General features: G+C 41.5%; 1 protein-coding gene across 1 annotated transcript in view; it reads left to right on the top strand.

Annotated features, from left to right (window-relative positions):
- The first annotated feature begins 10,412 nt into the window (after positions 1–10,412).
- Positions 10,413–17,176, top strand: part of LOC148356675 (disks large homolog 4-like) — a 50,003-nt gene continuing 43,239 nt past the window's right edge. Inside the window, exons 1-3 of the mRNA XM_088347935.1 lie at positions 10,413–10,478; positions 10,560–10,670; positions 14,025–14,095. Of these exons, the coding sequence (XP_088204061.1) occupies positions 10,460–10,478; positions 10,560–10,670; positions 14,025–14,095 (201 nt within the window). The 5' untranslated portion in view covers positions 10,413–10,459. The remainder of the gene's footprint in view (positions 10,479–10,559; positions 10,671–14,024; positions 14,096–17,176) is intronic.

Here is a 17,176-nt window from a genome sequence, read left to right as displayed (position 1 = left end):
GGATAATGCCCCATGCCATAAAGCTGGAATCATCTCAGACTGGTTCCTTCAACATGTCAATGAGTTCACTGTACTCAAATGGTCTCCACGGTCGCCAGATCTAATAGAGTATCTTTGGGATATGGTGGAACTGAGATTCGCATCCTGGATGTGCAGCTGACAAATCTGTGCCAACTGTGTGATGTTATCTTGTGAATATGGACCAAACTCTGAGGATTGCACATTGTTTAACCAATGCCACAAATAATTGAGGCAGATCTTAAGCTATAACTAACCCGTTACTAGAATGGTGTACCTAATAAAGTGGCCGGTGAGTGTCGAGGCAGTTGTGAGTCACGGGCCTTTACCTTGGCAAAAAAAATAGCAAAGTAAACAGAAATATTTGGGTTCAATTAAATTCTTTAACAGTAGATGGTTTTAATGCCCTGCAAATGCAAGTTGACACCGCTATAACACACCAGCGAAACCCAGATACAGTAATCGGTTTATTGTGGTTACCGTAAATTCCAGACTATAGCGTGCACCTCATTATAAGCCGCGCCCACCACATTTTAAGAGGAAAACCGATTTTGTACATACACAAGCCGCACCTGTATATAAGCTGCATGTGCCCACATTTAAACATGTAACACAAACACAAAATTAACCCAAACCTGACTTCAAGTCCCGCGATTGAAACTAAATGTCCTTCATTAAAGTCCACAGTCTAAAAATCAAAGCCAGCAAAATAAACGGAAAATGATACCGGTACTTAGGATTTGATGCCGACCTGCAGAGTCCAGGTCGCGTTGAAAGCAATCCAAGGAAAAAAGTGTATACTTCCAAAGGTAAGGGTGGGAAAAGTATATCAGATGAACACATTTACTCACGCAACTCATTTTTCTTTAACCAACTTTTAACCCCCTCTTCTTTCCATGTCTGTGCCTCACCTTAAACTTGGCACCCTGCATTTGTTCCGCCCCTCATTTTTCGTTCACCCGTGCAAAACATATCAGAATAAGTGTCTAAAATAAATACAAATAAATGCATTACAAAAATATACAGTTGCAAATACATATTATACATGGGTTACAAATATTTACAAAGAAAGAGGGTACACCGAGAGAGTTTTCAAAGCTTTAATAATGATAATATAGCTTTGACAGGGCAGTTAATGGTAGCAACACTCGAGCGCCGCTAGCGGCCGTTAGAAAAATTACATAAATTGGCCGCATCACTGAATAAGCCGCAGGGTTGAAAGTTAGGTTAAAAAGTAGCGGCTTATAGTCCGGAATTTATGGTAATAGGGACAAGAACCTCTCGAAAAAACAGAACGGAAAATAGCCATCACGCATGACACCAATGTGCCGTTTCAACCTCTGGTGTCAGCAATATGTGATAATGGATCACGGCCGCACTTTTTCATTTAATGTTTATTTATTTAATGCATTTTAAGGTTTTTAGATTTCATTGAAAATCCAACTAATTGAGCATTGATTTGGTTTTGCTCGTCTTGTTTTTAAGTAATTATATTCTTTATATTTCTGATTTAAACTGCCTTTCATTCAATACATTAAAACTGTGGAAATGTTTTCTTGATTTGGGTCACGGTTTGTAGTTAGGGTGCGATGGTGGGTCCTCAAGTCAGACTAGTTGAGAAACACAGTGTATGGAAGCCCAAGAGAGCCAAAACGCAAATTATAAACAACTTTTTGAAATAAAACACAAAAATGACGGGAAATTATGTAATATGGCTTTTTATTTTTAGTATTTCATTATCATTATTTTATGTAAATAAGCCCCCTGTAAATTGAAGGATGTAATTTGCCTAAACTGCTGATCTACTAGTGATCCCAAGAGCCCCGAAGAGATCCGCAGGTTCGAGAGCATTCTCCATTCGGGCCCTGGTGCTGTGGAATGCTCTTCCCCCTGAGATTCGATCTGTAAACTCGGTGGAAATATTTAAATCTAAGCTTAAAACACACTTCTATTCTATAGCATATGAATAACATATATTTTATGTTGACAATAGCTGTGTATTGTTTGTTATTGCAACATCCATTGCAGCCTGGTCATCCTGGATGGGGGATTACCTCATGTGCGGTTCCTTCTCAAGGTTTCCTCATTTTCCTCCTCTTGAGCTTTTTGAGTTTTTCCTTGCCCTTTTGTAGGTTTTAGATCAGGGGATGATGTAAAAAAAATCTGTGGTTTGCAATAATCTGTGGTCTGTGCAGCCCTTTGAGACTCCTTGTGAGTAAGGGCTATATAAAGAAACATGACTTGACTTAAACATTGGGACATTATGTCTTTTTTGGGGGGGAATGTCACTCTGACATAGAAAGGAACACAAAAATGATGTGACAAAAATTACGACGATGTTGTCCCTTAGTTTGATTGACTGCAAGAGTCTTGGCAAAACAGAATTCTGGAATATGAAGGGCATTGTGGAAAATAACGTCTTGAAATAAAAACATAGTTTGTTGAAAAACTACTTTATACCGTTAATAATACCATGGAGATGTTTTTTTAAAAAAAAGGTTGTGATATTTACTTATGATAACAGTTTTAAATGACATATTTTGAATGATTGCAAGAATATAATAGTGTTGGAATAATGACACATTGTTTTCAGAATTAATAGCCACGTTACATAATTGTCCATTTTTTTGGCAAAGTGAGTGTCATTACCCACCATGTGGGCTCTGATAGCTTCTCACGAAAAAAAATTGTATCTGACTGTAGTGTAATTTACAGTTCTTCTATGAAAGTTCACACTGTTTTCACCATTTTGTAATCATGTTTACCATGTTTAGTTTTTTCCACACAATTTTGTTCCACTTGTTTGTGATTCTTTTACAATCAACAGACCTTCAACAGGAGTCTTTAGCTTCAAACAATCCCATGAAGTTTTCCCCAAGAGATTTACTTGGCCCAGTTGAAAAAATAATCAGTTTGAGTTTTGACACTTTTGGGTTTCCATAATGACTGAACTGATATTTTCTCAAATGTCCCAAAAAGGAAACTGTTTAAAAGACTGATATTTGTCAATGATGTTACTTTTGAAAAAACTTTTTAGGGAAAATGATATACAGCAAATGAGGAAACGTGGATTTGAGAGAGTTGACTCAAATCATTCTTAAGTAGTCATGTGTCCAAAAATTATTTTCGCGTGTATGTGGTAAGGGTTGGCGGATTGATCCAAATATGGTCGACATGAGCGATTATTTGGATCAGATCGATACTCAGGGTTGGGTAGGGTTACTTTAACTTGATTACTTTCAATGACTTTTGGATTACTCCGATACCAAATATGCTAATATTAGACAAAAGAAACTAAATATGAATAAAATGATGACTCACAACACGTGGTAAGCTTTCTCTCCTGGCTTTGATCTCTTTGATCTCTGGCAAAACTAACATCAAATGCGACAGAAACAAAATGAAAACAAATCCAAACAGCTTGCCAACATCATTTTTGCCGTTCCATGTATTCCGTTACTCCCCAAGCCTGCACAAAATTTAGTAATTTTATTCATATTTAGTTTCTTTTGTCTTTTTTTAGCATATTTGGTATTGGAGTAATCCAAAAGTAATTGAAAGTAATCCAGTTAAAGTAACCCTACCCAACCCTGTCGATACTATTCTCCTGGGATCGATACTGTCTTACTATATTAACTAGAACAACAATAATGCTGTCAGTGAATAAAACTAGCATGAACAAGCCTCATCATGGAAAAGGTGTCAATCAAAAGGGGAGGGCTAACTAACCTATTGGGAAAGATTTTATTAGTCTGTTTACAGGGTTGGGTAGGGTTACTTTAACTTGATTACTTTCAATTACTTTTGGATTACTGTAGTACCAAATATGCTAATAAAAGACAAAAGAAACTAAATATGAATAAAACTACAAAATTTTGTGCAGGCTTGGGGAGTAACGGAATACATGAAACGGCAAAAATGATGTTGGCAAGCTGTTTGGATTTATTTTCATTTTGTTTCTGTCGCATTTGATGTTAGTTTTGCCGGAGATCAAAGAGATCAAAGCCAGGAGAGAAAGCTTACCACTTGTTGTGAGTCATCATTTCATTCATATTTAGTTTCTTTTGTCTTTTATAGTATATTTGGTATTGGAGTAATCCAAACGTAATTGAAAGTAATCCAGTTAAAGTAACCCTACCCAACCCTGTTATTTAAATGTGGAAAAAATGTAGTGATACAAAGTGATTACAAGAAGCATTGTCCAACGGAGCAGAAAAGTTTAAGGCGGATTTCGATTTATCTATTTGTTGGCATTATTGTTCGTGTGTTTTGGATTTGGATTTGGATTTACACAGTTTTAGTCTATGGACTGTCCTTGATGTAAGGAAGCCATTTTTGCGGACACTCAAAGAAGTTGAAGATGGCCAGGGTACGTAATGGTGAGTTATGCCGGCTTTATAGTTTTTGGGATATCTTGTTTCACATTGATTGTGATGTTACTCTGGTGAGTATATTCTGAAACGCTCATCATATCTCGATTTCCAATGGTATGTGGCATGACGTATTTCAGTGACATCGTACAGACACTTAATTGTTTATTTAAAATCCAGGGGGCCCACCGGCGGGCCATCGGACGTTTAAGGGGTTAAGGTACCGTATATTATCAAACCTGTCTTTGTGCATTTGTAAATATATAATGTTTAAATGTGTCCACATGCAGCTTATAGTCATGTGCGGCTTTTGTAAGTAAAATGTGTTTTTTCCTTTAAAAACGTACTGGTTACAGCTTAGAATTAAGTGCGCTCTTGTCCGATTTTTACGGTACATACATTATAACTTTTGTCACGAGAGTTGCTTTAAATAATAGCTATTTCTTTTTAATTCAGATTTGTGGTTACTGAGGCAGCCAGCGGGTCAGGGTTTTTTTATTGTGTGTGTTTGTCTTGCTGTTGGTCACCCCGCTTGAGGGATATGACTAAGATAGATAGATAGATAGATAGATAGATTGTTGATAATAGAATTTGCGGTGTTAAAGAGAAGGAGGGGGATTCTGTAGCGGGTGAAAGTACTAATCAATAAGCCTGATTTTAAGGATCAACTAATTTAGATGATCAGGAATTACTTCAACACGTGTCAGAATGATATAATTCAGGCCTACCAACAGTTTGTTGCAAAATCATCCTTTCTTCACGAGGGGGCAGCGTCTCACATGGAAAAAAAAACAGATCTTTCTGTCCCCTGCAGACTCCATAAACTGCGGCTTTTAGCTGATCTAGAGAGAGAGGATGATCCACGCCTTTTGGTAGCATTGCGCCAGGCTACCTCGCCGAGGGGCCAAGGCCCTGGGCTTCGGCCTTCTTTGTCCCCGTTGTTCAAGGGGGCAAAGGCTAGCCAGGGCCCCTTCTTGGGCCATCGTTCTGGAAGCAATTCAAGTCAAGTCATGTTTATTTGTGACGCCCTTAATCACAAAGTCACAAAAGGCTGCACAGACCACCGATTATTGCAAACCAAAAACTATTATTACACCATCCCCCGATCTAAAACCTACATAAGGGCAAGGAAAAACTCAAACAAACCTCAACATGAGGAAAATGAAGAAATCTTGAAGGGACAACACATGAGGCAATCCCCCTTCCAGGATGACCATGCTGCAATGGATGCCGCAATAACAAACAACACACAGATATTGTCAACATGAAATCATAGAGCAAAGAAATATAGATGGCAGGTGTTCCAACCTACCCTTTTAAATGCCACTGAGGTTTTTGATCCCCGGAAGGATTTCCTGTGTCCGGTCGAAGTTTCCTGTGGACGCTTTACGAAATGAAGTTCTCCAATTTACTGATTAATCGGCAAAATTTCCTTTCCGACAAGCAACAAACCATGACGACATACTTTCTTTTAAATAAAAATGAGCAGTCTTGGGAGTCAAAACTTGTATTATACAGCTGGAGAGCCCTGATGTAGAATGCTACTGTGTCCACTTTAGGAAAAAGTAAAGGTCTTGTGAGCAAATTGTGGGTCTCTCGAAATTCTTTCTTGCTTTCGCAGTTTGTGGTTGGAAACGGCTAGGGGAAAACATATTTGGAGCAGAGTAATACCTTCATTATTAAATTGGATCAATCGTGTTAACGCCTTATTTACACTGCTGATTTTATCTTCAAAATGTTGTGCAATGGAGGGTATTTTAGTTTTTTCGGTTTGACTCTCTTGAATTTTGTTCTGAAACAGTTGTAATAGAACAATTTGTATACATTTTTATACTGTCAAGGAAAACTGTGTATTGTTCAAACACTAAATGTCACTTTACTGTGTAGTGCAACAGAAAAAGATTGTTAAAAAATAAAGCACTAGGTAGAATACCATTTATGGCGACTAAAAATGACCAAAATGTACCATTTGCCCAGCCTTTTCGAGGTGTTTGGGTACCCGCCGCAGGAAGATGGCTGAGATTGATGTCAACTCCACCTAGGTGAGGCTCATGTTACGTCAATTAAATCAAATTACTCAACCAAAGAGTATTTTTAAAAAAAATGCAGGTTTATATGACGGTTCATATATTTATGCTTGTTATTTAAACCAAATAGTGTTTTACCACTAGGAGGCAATAGATAATACAAACTGTCCCTTTAAAGTTTGCATTGTAGTTATTTAAAAAATGATTTTTAGGGCCTAAAATTTTTGTTCTCTGTTTATTGGAAATTGTCATGTCCTGCACGGTTGTCATGGCGCCCAGCTGGTCCTGCACCTTGACACCGGCTGAGACGCGTTGGACTGATTGCTCTTGGAGTACTTAATCGCGCTCCTTTGTACTGTGCGTGGCTGGAACGTTTGTTAAACCTGGTTAAACTCCGTGAGACTTCTGTTAAAACCTGTTAAATGCCTAGTTCTGCGAATCTGCCCGTATTTGATCCTGTTTTGTTTTTGGTCTGATCCGTTTGTTTGTTTTTGACAACTTTTCTTTTGTTTGTATTTCTAATCCACTCCGCGACCATCGATCCCCGGATCAAGTGTGCGCACCCTCCTCATCCTTCCCCCAATAAATTGTGAGTACGTCTACGCGAATGGGTCCTTTTTTCCTGTTTTCCGCTCTGACTCGTGACAGTAAATATTGTTGTTGTTGTCATTTATTTATTCTGAATATGCATCACAAGCACCGCAAGGCTTCCTGATCATTGTCAAAAGATTTCGGGAAATAAAATAATGGAAAAATGAAAAAAAATAAAATATGAGGAAGCTACATAAACCACAAAACGAAGTAAAAAAAAAGGCATATTCAGAAGGTGTCAAAACAGGAGGAGGACCCAGATGTGTAACGTTTACTCTCAAGTTTATTGAGAAATAGAGGAAAAACAAACACCAGCGATCCGGTGCTCGCTGGACGAGGGAAGCAAGACGCTCACGGGATTGGAGAGTGTTCGGAATGCGAGAGTGGATCTCCCGGAGCGGGAGATTGTAGCGTGGTCAAACGGGAAAAACGTGTCGATAGCCGGAGCGGGGGATCAGAGCGTGGTCAGTAGTCAAAAACGGGTTGTTAGCCGGGACGGCAGATCAGAACGTGGTCGGTGGTCAAAAACGGGTCGTAGCTGGAGACAAACGGGGAATCAGGCACAGACGAGTGGTATACGGATAAAAAAACGGGACTGACGAGAGTCAGAGTCAAAATGCTTGCCTTGCGCAAATAGAGGTTCGCTGACGGGCTGACACAGGGCGAGTGAGAGCACTGATCTTAATTAGGAGGGGGAACCAATCAGCTAACCAGCAGCAGCTGGCGCCAAACGAGCTGGCGCAGGTGAGTGCAATGAGTAATCAAGACGAAAAAGGAGTGAGAAGACGTATAACTTATCAGCGCCTACCGCTTTACAAAAAGATAACACATATAAATATATGTACATATATTCACCGACCTACATGTATATAAACTCATACAATCCTATATGTATACTTTCACATGGACAGATATATAAATGCATACATATTCACATACACATATTTAGATATACACATACCCACATAGATGGTAAGGCGCCCGCTTTGAGACTGGGAGGTCGGTGGTTCGCGCCCCGGCCGAGTCATTCCTAAGACTTAAAAAGTGGTCGGCGGCGCCCTCTGTTGGCTGCGGCTGCATCGGCTCGCTACAACGGGTCAGGTGCAATCGACATTTCGTTCTGTGTACATTGTTACACAGAATGACAATACAAGGAAATTATTATTATTATTATTATTATTATATATATATATATATATATATATATATATATATATATATATATATATATATATTGTTTGGAAAAAAACAATTAAAATGTATCGTTTACCAAATTGTTCAAATTAGTTCTTTGACTCCATTAACCAAACACCACCTAACAATGCATGCTCGTTTCTTTTTGTGAAAAGACGGACAAGAGACCGGCATTTCCATACATTGGCAGATTTATTTTCTTAAAGTATTTAACGAAGTGAACTCCATCGAATAAACCGAATTAGTGTCGCTCGAGTCTTCGTCGAGCCTCTTCTCTCGATTGTCCCTCTCAATCGATCTTCTCCGATCCTCTGAAGTTCTCCCGGTCCACGTCTCTCTCTACCAAGCTGGCGTGTCGGCTCCTCCCATGGGTGGGCCAGGGAATCCCCATGTGGGCCCCACATCGTCGCCTCGATGTCTGGACCCCTGCGTCACAAAGGCCCCTCTTGCGCTGGGTGTGCTGATTATCTTATCAGCCCATGTCCCAGTTCCCGTTGTTTCTGTAAACATCATTCTTCACAAGGTTGCAATGACCTGCCTCACAGCTCACCCAGTGAATATCTTTTGCATTAAATATAATTTGTATTTGATCGTACAAAATCCTTCAATATATATATATATATATATATATATATATATATATACAGAAACACATGGATCAATTTACCAGCAATTGTTCACGTTCATTCTCCTATATAAGCACTAAGTATCATATTTTGTACTTTTTCTTGAACTGATGGATATTTTTAATTTGTTTCAGGTCCTCACATAGATTGTTTCATAGACTGACAGCGGCTATAGAAATACAGAAACTTTTCAATTTTTTCCCCCTCTCATCTCATAGCGACCCTCCCGATTTCTAAATATGAGCTAATTCGAGGGAGGAAGTGTTCGATACTACCCTGTATTCACTCGGACCGATACCAAAATTCCCAGTATCTCTCACCCCCTAGTGCACAGGTGTCAAACAGGCGGCCCGCGGGCCGGATCAGGTCCGCTAAGGGATTGAATCCGGCCCGCGAGACAACAACCAGAGAAGTGCAAGAGAAAAACAAGCTGCAGGTTGAAATATGTCCACTTGATGTTACCAAAACCAGGTGCCTCTCACAAAGACACTGTATTTGTATTTATTTCTTTCTCTCTCTCTTGAGCTCACTCTCTCTCTTTCGCTCTCTCTGTCTCTCTCTTTTCCACCCCTATTCTTCCACTCTCTGTCTCTGTCTCTTTCACTCTCCGTGTCTTTCTTTTTCTCTCCCTTTGTTGCTCTTTGTCTCTTTCTCTCTCTGTGTCTTTCTAACTTATTCTGCTCTAATTTCCTTTTATTCCTTTTCTCTCTTTTCTCTTTCTCTCTTCCTACCCTTTGCGCTTTCTTTTCTCTTTTCTCTCCTTTTGTCTTTCTATTTCTCTTTGGATTTATTTCTTCCTCTCCCTTTCTTTTCCTCCTCTCTCACGACTTTTGATCTTTTGTTTCTCACGCTCCCTCCCTCTCTCTCTGACTCTTTCTTTGTCCTGCCCTCTCTCTTTTTCCCTCCCTCTTTCTCTTATTTCTTTATCTCTCTTTTTCTTTCTTTTTAATCCACTAGTCCGGCCCCCGACAGAATGTTTGTTCTACCGTGTGGCCCCCGAGTTCAAATGAGTTTGACACCCCTGCCCTAGTATGTGGTATATCATTCGATTAACCTGCACTTCCCCATCTTGTAAATAAGCCATTGTTGCCTTTCATTTCATCAATGAGGTTAGTGATTCCCAGGGTTGGGTAGGGTTACTTTAACTGGATTACTTTCAATGACTTTTGGATTACTCCAATACCAAATATGCTAATAAAAGACAAAAGAAACTAAATATGAATAAAATGATGACTCACAACACGTGGTAAGCTTTCTCTCCTGGCTTTGATCTCTTTGATCTCCGGCAAAACGAACATAAAATGCGACGGAAACAAAATGAAAATAAATCCAAACGGCTTGCCGACATCATTTTTGCCGTTCCATGTGTTCCGTTACTCCCCAAGCCTTCACAAAATTTAGTAATTTTATTCATATTTAGTCTCTTTTGTCTTTTATTAGCATAATTGGTATTGGAGTAGTCCAAAAGTAATTGAAAGTAATGCAGTTAAAGTAACCCTACCCAACCCTGGTGATTCCTTCACGTGCAAATCATTCCTGAGCCCGAGTGCAGTCACTCGGCAGACTTCATTACCCAGCGTGCAGCGCACACGTCAAATCCCTAAAGAGGATTTCCACGGGGTCGCAGGACAACATGCCGCTGAAGCGAGACGGTGAGAGATTAGTTTTGTTTTTATGTATTTTTTCCCTTAGCCGATATTTTAAACAAACAGTCCTTCGCGTTCGGCCTCTAGATACTCAGCGTGCCCTGCAGCTGATGGAGTCCTGCTCCGATGGGGTCAAAGGGAGAGAAGCCGAGAAACTGCTCCACATCTTCCAGAGCGACCTTTTTCAGGCACTGCTCGGTACTGAAATTTTGTATTTCATTGACAGCGGCGTGGGAGTATGTGTACTGTATATTTCAGTGGATGGCCACGCATTTCACACCTAGGCTTTTAATAGATTGATTGAATCAACCCACAGTAACTATTTTATGCTACTGTCGCTACAGCTGTGACACATACTGGATAAAAATCAGCCACATTTTACTCACCAAATATATTTATTTGTGAACAAAATCCATCCTGCTTTCTTTCCCCTTGAAGATTTCTATTACCGTATTTTCCGCACTATAAGGCGCACCGGGTTATAGGGCGCACCCCGAAAAAAATCGTTTTTGGTCCTATTTTTGACATACATAAGACGCACCGGATTATAAGGCGCTACAATGGGAACGTGGACAAAAAAGTCAGATAGTTCAGTCCAACTTATTACCCCCTTAACATTCCCAAAGCTTGCAAAGACGCAAATACGTGTCGAGAACACGTGCGGATGCGGTGTCCATACGATGTCACTCAAATGCATCGTTCCATCATTCGGAAGGTTAAAGTCTTGGCATTCAAGAAATGCCAACCATTCCTTAGTTTCTATTTTCTTTTTCGCTCGCAACTTTACTGTGCATATGACAATAAACACTTGGAATTGAGTTGAATTTAAAAATAGACACTCCATTCCATCCATTATCTGCACCGCTTATCACAGAAACATCGAGTTCAGTCTGAAACAAGATACAGGGACAATATAAAACCCGGAGTAGCTCACCGGAGTCGTTGTGTTCATAATAATGTGCAGCCAATGTCCTCTTATATCCGTGAGTGCAGTAAATCCAGGAGAATAAAATAATTACAAATACAGAATAGAAAAAAATGCTTTCTGTGTGCCGTCAGCCACGTGCTATACGCATTCATCTTTTTCGGCCAATTGCAGGCTTTGTTTTGGCGTTTAAGCCAATGCCAGCCTGTAAATGATAAAAAGGATCCGCCTCTTGACCTCCGAATAACTTTAGCCAATAGTGATCGATTCAACTGATGATTGACACATTGGTTAGCCATTGAAACGCCGGTAAATAAATCCCAGCATACACCGCGTACTACTTGGCGTTCGGGGGAAAATCTAGTCGGCAGCTGGAAGTTAGTTGGAAAACTTAATGTTGATCCATAAATGAGGCGCACTGTATTATAAGGCGCATGGTCAGCTTTTGAAAAAAAAATAAAGGCTTTTAGGTGCGTCTTATAGTGCGGAAAATACGGTACTCTGTAGCACAGATTCTCAGAGCGTTTCAGTTTCATCAAGAAGTTCTTTTCTATCAACATTGTAGCTAATACCAAAAGTCGAGCCTCTCCTGTTGTTTTTTTATACGATTTAAGGCTGAAAATGTAGTGGACCCGGGCATACTGAGTTTATCTTTTCCTTTTTGTTGTGATTCTTTCGTTACTGCCTTCTAGTTTGTGAAACCGGTGACGTTTCCCTAGGCCAGCTAGCAGGCCCTGACTCGCAAACTCGGAATCTAAAACCAACATCACTTTTTTTATGCCTCGGCCTGCAAAGCTGAATTTGAAGGCCGCTGGGTGGAGTTCTGACCCTGGCAACAAGTATTGGCTGAATACTAAAAAACATTTTTGTGACCCACATACATGTGCTACATGTCCTTCACCACCCCAAGAAGTTAATATGATATAGAATAGAGGTGGGCAACCCGGTCCTCGAGGGCCACATGTCCTGCATTTTTCTTGTTGGTTTCTCTGCTCCAATACAGATCATTCCAATCATCAGGATGAATATTTTAATGGTCGAATAGTCACAGACTACAGACCCTTTTCGTGTCTACATCATCACTGGGTTACCACACCTTTTAAAAAAACACCAGGGAGCCGCTAGGGCATGCCAATGAGCCGCATGTCGCTACAGAGCAAGTTTAGTGGGTGGAGAGGTCCAAGTTTGATGGTGATAGAAAGCATCTTTGTCTGTTTGGCCCATCAGAATGCAGACCACAATGAAAGTCCGCAGAGGAACGAAACCGCAATAGGTAAACCAAGGGAAAACTGTACCTTTAAACCGGTGATGTTGTACACTTCCAATGGTGTGTACAATTGAAATCCTTGCTTACATTTTGGGTAAAGTGTTTGCAAATGTTTTAACTTGTTGCCATGTATCTCAACAAGTCTGCTTAAAAATGACGCCGACACTGCTTTCTGGTGGCTTCGCTTTGCCATTGCATTTCTTCTTCCTTCAGGATAAACGACAGCTGGCACTAGTTTGTACGGCTTTGTCCTATTAGCACTATGAAATGTGCCAGGATTACATAGATTTTGTATGGGCCGTTTAAAAAAAAGGTAGCGTTTCTCAGTAGTAAATTTTAACGGGAAGAACCTCCTGCGAATAAAAACGTAAGCTACGTAGTACTGTCATGTTTACACAATACCTAGATGGGGAGAAATTTGTCTCAAAAACAAATATTTTAGATAGATAGATACCTTATTCATCACACTTCCAGCACTATCCTTTTGTTGTTTATTAACAGATTAACTGGATGGCCTCAGAGTGCTGGGTTGTAGTTTAGCAACCGCGGAGTGTATGACATCACATGCTAGGCCAAAAGTTCGACGTCCCTGCAGCAGATAGAAATCTTTGTGCCCAGGGTTACACCACCTCGTGTTCACGTAGATAGCGAGTCCGCCTCCTCCCTGCTTCCCGCAGGCTTTTGCGTCTCTGTCTGCCCTAACAGCGCCAAAGCCGGGTAGTTCCACATTAGCGTCCGGGATGCTAGACGTGAGCCATGTTCCCATAAAACACAGCAAACTGCACTCCCTGTACGCTTTTATGTTTTTCACTAGCACAGCCAGTTCGTCGGTCTTATTTGGTATAGAGTTCACATTACCATGATTACGGACGGTACCGAAGGCTTCACCTTAGCTCCGGCTCTGCAGCCACCATAGGGCCCCATCATCACGCCGGCACGAGAATTCTTCAGGGCAAGGAGTTGATTCCTCGAATAAACGCATGTTTGTGCGTTAAAACCTATAACGATAGGATAGAAAGTAATCCAAAGTGTAGTTGTCAAACGGGATGAAAACACCGAAGATAGAAGCGGACACTTAAAACAATAAATCAAATAAAGAGCGAAGTAACACAGAGCTGCTGGAAAGACTGCCGCCTATGATGTTATTTTTGCCATTTACCCAAGATTTGAAAGTCTTAAGTCTTGATTAAAGATGACATCTGTATTTGCAGCACTATGAAATATAACATCCACACCGTTTTTTTTAATAGTACTGGAAAATTGTCTTTGAAACTCTTTAAAAGGTGCTTGAATTTCACCATGAAAAAGATGTACAGACCCTGCCGAAACGAGCAGCGCTAATTTCATAAAATGTGCGCAGACATCCAGGAGTTCTACGAGTTGACGGTGTGCGAAAGCCAAGCGACCAGCCGTCCGCAGACACCTGTGCAGGTACGTTTTTCCTCCAACAGCCAGCCTCCGTTCCTTAGCAACAGCCGCATCACACCATGGCAACTAGAGTCGAGCATCCCCCTCTCCCCCACCCCCCGTCTCACTCCCTCCCTCGTCAAGGAGGTGACCCCTCCGCCCCCACCCCGACAGAAAATAACACACTCGTTGCGTCGCGAGCCCCCTCCCCGTCCTCCTCGTCCACCCTGTTGAATCGTTGTGGACGGACGGTGGGATGCGGAGGAGGAGAAGCGCGTAGGGGGGATGGGGGGGTACGGCAAAGTGTGTGTGTTTGTGTAACTGAGCGCAAAAATGTGTGTGTGACCGTGTGTGGGTCGGGGGGGTATGGACTGCCTCTGCATTGTCACCACCAAGGTAAGAGCGGAAGCCGCACACATCCGCATGCTCTAGCGTTAGCATAGCCTGCTCGCAATAACACCTGTGTGACTTTGAGTGTGTGTGCACGTGGACGCCGAACATAGAACGTAGAACATACCCTTTGAGCATCCTCCACTTCCTGCCCTCCGCCCGGGTCTTACCCAACGCCGACGGTTGTATCCGGGTCACACTGGTCTCTAAATGGTAACGCTCGCTTTGTGTGTAGGGACCCCTTTCCAGGCTACGTCATCACCGGATCAGCACCTGAAGCGTGCGCGTTGTTGACCCAAATCAATGGGAGTACGAGTTTGAACGGAGCGAGAGAAGATTTGTATGTTGAGTTGCGTTTTTTGGAGTCGCAATTTACTAAAACAACATGCCCAGCTGTTGTGTGTACGGAATATGACAATATCCGGGCAACCCAAGTTGTGGTGGCCATAAGTCTGTGAATGTACCCCGTTGTTATTGCAATTTACATTCGAAGTATGGCGGTCAACACTCTTTGGCGGTAGTGCAGTTGGCCACCGGGGGATCGGGGTGGCGCTGTGGAGTTCTCGTCCGTCCTGCTCGGCCCCTCAATGCCCAACCCACATTGATATTCTTTCATGTATTTTCAAATTTCGATATTTCCATCATGACTCATTTTGATGGACTGGGTAATCCCCAGTCAAAGAGAACGGGGGCGGCATTAGCTCAGGAGGTAGAGCGCTCGTCTTGGGATCAAGAGATCAGGTTCGATTCCCGGCTTCTCCGTGGTATATGTCGAAGTGTCCTTGGGAAAGACACTGAATCCCCAATGCCCCCAATAAGCAGGTCAGTGCCTTGCATGGTTGCATAGCTGCTATTGGTGTGCGAGTGTGTGTGTGAATGGGTAAGTGTGAAGCACATTGTAGAGCGCTTTGGAAGGTCTTCATTGACTTGAAAAGCGCTATATAAATGCATACCATTTACCATTTATAACAGTACTTTTATACAAATGCTACAAAAATAAGAGAAAATTATTGCAAGGATAAATATCTAATTAAATGCTTATAAACATGGACATAATATATTATTTTACTTTAGAAGAAAAAGAAAGAAATACCGCAGAATTCCTACACAAATAATATCAAAATATTACGATAATAAAAAGTTCTACTACATAAAAACTTTAAAATACTGCAAAAATACTAGCACAGTAAAAGTAAAACATAAGAGTACTAAGACTATTCTGCAAAGGTACACTACTTCATTAACACTACTTATATTGACTTTTTATTTATAATAATATAATAATAATAATTTCCTTGTATTGTCATTCAGTGTAACAATGTACACAGAACGAAATGTCGATTGCACCTGACCCGTTGTAGCGAGCCGATGCAGCCGCAGCCAACAGAGGGCGCCGCCGACCACTTTTTAAGTCTTAGGAATGACTCGGCCGGGGCGCGAACCACCGACCTCCCAGTCTCAAAGCGGGCGCCTTACCATCTAGGCTACTGAGCTGGTGGATAACGTATTGAAATTGCTGCAATGATATTATTTCTAATATAAGTGCTTGCATACAGAAGAGTTCACAAAATAATTAAAATAAAGACATACTTATGCTGTGCCCCACATTTGAAAATAATGCAGAAATACAGTAATAAAAACTACTTCTACCTAAATTCTTCAAAATGCTGTAGAAATACTAGTACAGCAATATTATAATACAAAAATACTACTACAGGAATTCTACAGAAAAACTAAAACAAAAATATTAAAATGATAAAACGGCTACAAAATTACTAGGTTGTTAAACGTTCTGGGATAACGAATACTTGTCACAAGCCAGAAACGGAGACAGGACCCAATAGCGTTCGTTAAACTCAGTTTTATTGAAATAGAGAGCAGTGTTAGCTTCCACGATCCCATGATTGTCGGACACGGGTGGCTGATGGCACTTACGCGTCGAGCGAGGATAGTCGTGGGTGGCAGGAAAGCTGGTCGGTAGCCGGGACAGGGGAGCAAGGGCGGTAATTGAGTCCAGAAACAAGTCTCAGGCAGGAAACAGGCCAAAACAGGTCGATAGCCGGGACGGAAGAGCAGGGTAGAAACAGGTCCAGAAACAGGTCGGCAACAGGTAATCAGGCAGGAGAAAACAGAGCAGGAGATTGTCGGAGGGTACGGTGCTTGCCTAGCAAACGCGTAGGTTAGCAGGACGGTCTGACGGCTTCCTCTTGGAAGCCGGGGGTTTAAAAAGGGTCCATGCGGTGTAGGGTTTGGGTTCAAATAAGGTGATCTCTGGGACTTGTTGTAGCTGACAAACGCCGCACTATCATCGGGAAGGCATTTTAGCATGCCCGGGCCATCCCCAAGGGGAGCATCGTGTTAATTCGGAGCCTATCTCGGCCCTCCACTCGCTGGATAAGGGTGCATTATTTTCAAACAGGCTTTTAGGAACACTCCAGGCTTTTTATTTTGGCCAGAAAACTGTGCTCTATTTTCACCTGGGCTCCATGGCGTGTGCCACTATGTTCGAAGAAAGCATTGCAAATGAGGTTCTCGCTCTGGCGTCCACTCACCAGGTAAAGGCAGTGTAAATGCAGTTGAATGAATAGTCTTTATTGTCGTTATACAACAAAATTGGCGAGCTTATGCTATCAGTGCAAGAAGCAATATGGAGAGCGACCGGCTAGCTGCCTGCTAGCATCGTGTTGAGCCGGGTCTGAGTGATGAATGAAATAC

This window comes from Urocampus carinirostris, chromosome 11, assembly GCF_059441175.1.
Source record: "Urocampus carinirostris isolate Australia breed hairy pipefish chromosome 11, RoL_Ucar_1.0, whole genome shotgun sequence".
In the NCBI taxonomy this organism is placed as follows: domain Eukaryota; kingdom Metazoa; phylum Chordata; class Actinopteri; order Syngnathiformes; family Syngnathidae; genus Urocampus; species Urocampus carinirostris.
The sequence above is the reverse complement of the archived record's forward strand: the minus strand, read 5'-3'. Positions and strand labels throughout refer to the sequence as shown.